Below are 3,931 nucleotides of genomic sequence, written 5' to 3'. Positions count from 1 at the left end.
CTGCTGGGGTTAAACCACGACAACATACATGCAAACTGCACAGAGCACATCACAGTTATCCGGGATGGGAAGCGTAAACAAGAGGCAGAAATTCTGCACCCAAAGTTTAATAGCTCTTTTCAGGACATGTAACAAACAAAACTCAGCCTAGCCACTATGAAACACACATTAGCCTAACAGCTACTATGACTTCTGCAAGTCCTTTCCAAATGTCCCATGATGTGTTTAACAAGCATTTTGTAAAGAGCAGAAAAAATTCCTAAATTCTCACACATTACCCAGCAATCAATAAAACAGTGTTCCAGGTTAAACTTTTTGAAATGCAAAAAAAAAATAAAATCAAATCCATAATACAATGGTTTGTAACCTCATACTAAGATAGACTCTTAGGACACCAAGAATCTTCACAGTTGAACTTTGTCTGGAAAGAATCTAAATGTATAAAGGAATGAAAGACTAAGCTATTTCTCCTCTTTCTTAAAAAAATTAAATTGTAATAATTGGAGTTACTAAGGCTTCCAAAGGCAGAAACATCCGTTATAAGAGACCCACCCACTAGTGAGTTTAGTGCAAAGTTACACAAATTCTCCTAAAGTGAGGACGATCACATCTTTCTAAGCATGATTTCCTCAGCCAAAGCCTATTGGCTTCATCAACCCAAGCACAACTCAGCAGTGACAACCACACATAGGAAGAACAAGGCTACATAGTGGTTTGTCTTTTTGAAACCATGCCAAGGAAGAGAAAGAAGAAAACTCATTGTCACTTCGGCATCAATGTTAAAATGACCTGAATAAGATGATTCTAATAAAATGAGAAAAAATAAATTGCTACCCAGTAAGAAACACAGAGATCAGGTTTCTAGAAAACTGAGATGGCAAATTGCAGTTCTTTTGTAGAAATTGAGTTCTTGTCTTTGGCAAACAGGAACTTTTCCAAGTATTAGAGTATGGGATCCTTGAAAATTAGAGAAGAGTTTATGTGGCTTTTCTCTAGCTCACAGAGCTCCTTCATTCTGCCTCCCTGCTTTACAGTTTCTCTGACTCCAGAAGAACCTGCATGCTAACTTCTCTTGCTGTGGATGTTGCCACAGACAAGATCTTCTAAAAGAAGCTGTTGGAATCAAAGAAATAACACGAAAACTAACAAAACACTAAACCCACCAGTAACAGATAAAACACTAATTATGTAAGTAGTAGCTTGAGAATGTCAAGGCTTCCAAATGCACTAAGCATGCAAAGGTCAGCATTTAACACCCAAAATTATTTATCAGACTGAACACTCTTTGCACAGGAAGTCCTGTCCAGTATGCAAAGCACTGACAGGCTTCCATGAGGATGAAGTGTAATCACAAGCAACAGCAATATTACCTCTTAAAAGAAAACCCCTAACAAACAGAACAAAGAACCCTAACTAGGTGAGATGAACAGCGTCTCCAGATACTGAACTTGGGATTATCTTCCCAATTCTACAACCATGGCCACAGTTTTGGGAGAAGACAAGACACTTTAATAATGACTACTTAGAACTAAGGGTTTTGTAATTCAAATGTCAGGAATTCAGCTTCTCCAATGACATTTGTGGGAAGCTATAGCTCATTAATCACTGGAAAGCACTAGAACATTCACTTAGGCTCTGATTCCAAACTGCTTAAAGTTACAGCCCACAGCCAAAGTACTCATGTGTGAGAGATGTGATGTTTAATGATGGGAGTGCCCATCAGTCCAAGAGAGACCACGATACCTTGACACAACAAAATTCTCATATTTGACAACCAGAACATCAGCTTTGATCACTTCTCTACAGAAAATATCTGAGTTAATACCGAAGTAACTGAAAATAGAACTGGAGTCAAATTTCTGTTTTAATCACATGGAAATACCTGTAGGTGTATTTAACAGACCCAAACCCTAGACAGGACTCAATGCACATGGTCACTTGCTGACAAGTCTCAGCCCTGACGTCAGCTGAAGCCACTAATATCCAAACAGAACTCCCTGAAAGAAAACACTGGAGCCACAACAGAGCAGGAGGAAGATGAACTTGCAGATGATGAAATGCCAGATTTCTGGACTTCAACCACTGAAACCTTCACATGCAGATCGCCCTATGAAATCAATTTCTCCCAAACCAAGGTCCTTACTATCATATTAGGAAGCTGAGACCCAGTAGAGAAAGTTGCAAAAAAGCTACCTTCAAAGGAGACAAAGAGAAGAGAAAAACAAATAGAAGTACATTGTACTAAAGAAGCCATGTACCTTGCTTGCAACTCAACCCAGAACATAGGCAAAATTAAGTTCCCCCCACGTAAAAAGCAAAACCAGAATTCTGACACTCACTTGGCATTTGGATGGTTACGTGAAATTTTCTTCAGCTCAATCTCACTGTCACACGTCATGATGTTTATCCCAGCTTTTGCTGCATACTTGAGCTGAGAAGCTTGCTTGCAAGGATTTGTGTATATGATGTTTTCAGGAGAAATGCCCAGGTCTTGTACCAATGCCATTTCAGACTGAAAAACAGGAGCATGCCAGAGCTTGACAAAGTCCAGTACATTATCTTGATGGAATTTTTATTAGATGTGCTCTACCACTGTACTAAATAGTCAAATGCACTAAAGATAAAAATATCCACTGCCACTAGGGCAGAAGTACAAATTTCCATCAGCCACTTACAAAGGAGTTCACAGATTATACTACTTAGAATCATGGCACTTAACACAAAAAAGATGATTTTAGAACAGCTGAAATATGGAAGAAAACAAGGCACACAGGTAAGAAAAACTTACTTTACTGGAACATGCAAATCCAACACCAAGGGTTCCAAGAATTTCGAGTACACCTGGAGTAGAATTGCATCTTACAGGATAAAATGGTTTTATTGGTGCCATCACATTCTGCCATTGTATGTTATTCCTTACAAGCTTTCCAAGATCACCAACATAAAATGCTTTTTTTCCAGTCTAGAAAAGGAAGAACAGGAAAATAAAATGTCTGAAATTGTGGGTATGCTGTCAAAACAAACAACCCATGAAACAAAGCCTTAAAGAACTGTGTACCTTTATTCACCCTGCTCTTAACTTTTAGATTTGACCTTGGATGATGCTTGCGTTTTCACTTTTACCTAGCAATTTGAACTAGTAAAAAAAATAATCGAAGGGCATACCTACCACTTCAGAGATATTATGAAGACTATTTAGACCTTATTCTGAGATTCCTCAATAAGCGATTCTACTTAAATGCCAAACACTGATTTTATCTAAAAATACAGAATAGGTTACAAATCTCTTTCAGCTTTTGAGAAGTCTGTGACTATTTAGAGGAAGAAAATCCACTGGGATGAAAGCTTCCACAGTCTCAACATAATTTATGGCTTATTATACCAGGAATAAAATCTAATGCACTCACATTATTTTAACATCTAGCTAATAGCTCATTTTACTGAAAATCTGTTTGATAGTATTTTAAGTTCAGGAAGTCAAGTTTCAGACTGTTCTCGACTTCTTGTGAAGCATAAAGTTCAAACAGATTTTAAAAACTAAAATCAGTGTGCTAAAGATGGCAGAATCAAGTATGTAATCTTTCAGAAAATGCAGACACTTTTCTGGAACTGTTAAGCTCCCCTTGTGCATCTGTTACCACAGTCATTCTCAATATCAAGTCATGACGTGGGTGTAATGGATCAGAATCCAAACACATCATTCTGTATTTGTTTATAACGTGCACCCAGTAAAATTCCCGTAAATGAACAGCCTGATGTATGCCAATTAAAGACCATACAAAGTGTGACTGGTCTGAATTAAGACTGTACTTCAAATGTTAATTCTATCACTTGACTTTCCCAGATAAGAAAAACTGTTGTGGCTTATTGTATACAAAGTCTTTATTTCTGTTTAAAAAACACAAATAGAAATTCCATCGGGTGGAAGCAT

At 37.6% G+C, this 3,931-nt stretch overlaps 1 protein-coding gene across 1 annotated transcript in view; it reads right to left on the bottom strand.

The window, feature by feature from the left end:
* Positions 1 to 2,335: 2,335 nt before the first annotated feature.
* LOC103812131 (antizyme inhibitor 1-like) overlaps positions 2,336 to 3,931 on the bottom strand; it is a 2,845-nt gene continuing 1,249 nt past the window's right edge. Inside the window, exons 2-3 of the mRNA XM_009085141.1 lie at positions 2,789 to 2,962; positions 2,336 to 2,512 (exon numbers count right to left, since the gene is read on the bottom strand). Coding sequence (XP_009083389.1) covers positions 2,336 to 2,512; positions 2,789 to 2,962 — 351 coding nt within the window. The remainder of the gene's footprint in view (positions 2,513 to 2,788; positions 2,963 to 3,931) is intronic.

Source organism: Acanthisitta chloris, unplaced genomic scaffold (genome assembly GCF_000695815.1).
Source record: "Acanthisitta chloris isolate BGI_N310 unplaced genomic scaffold, ASM69581v1 scaffold2212, whole genome shotgun sequence".
NCBI lineage: Eukaryota > Metazoa > Chordata > Aves > Passeriformes > Acanthisittidae > Acanthisitta > Acanthisitta chloris.
Note: the sequence above shows the minus strand (reverse complement) of the source record. Positions and strands in the feature narration are given on the sequence as shown.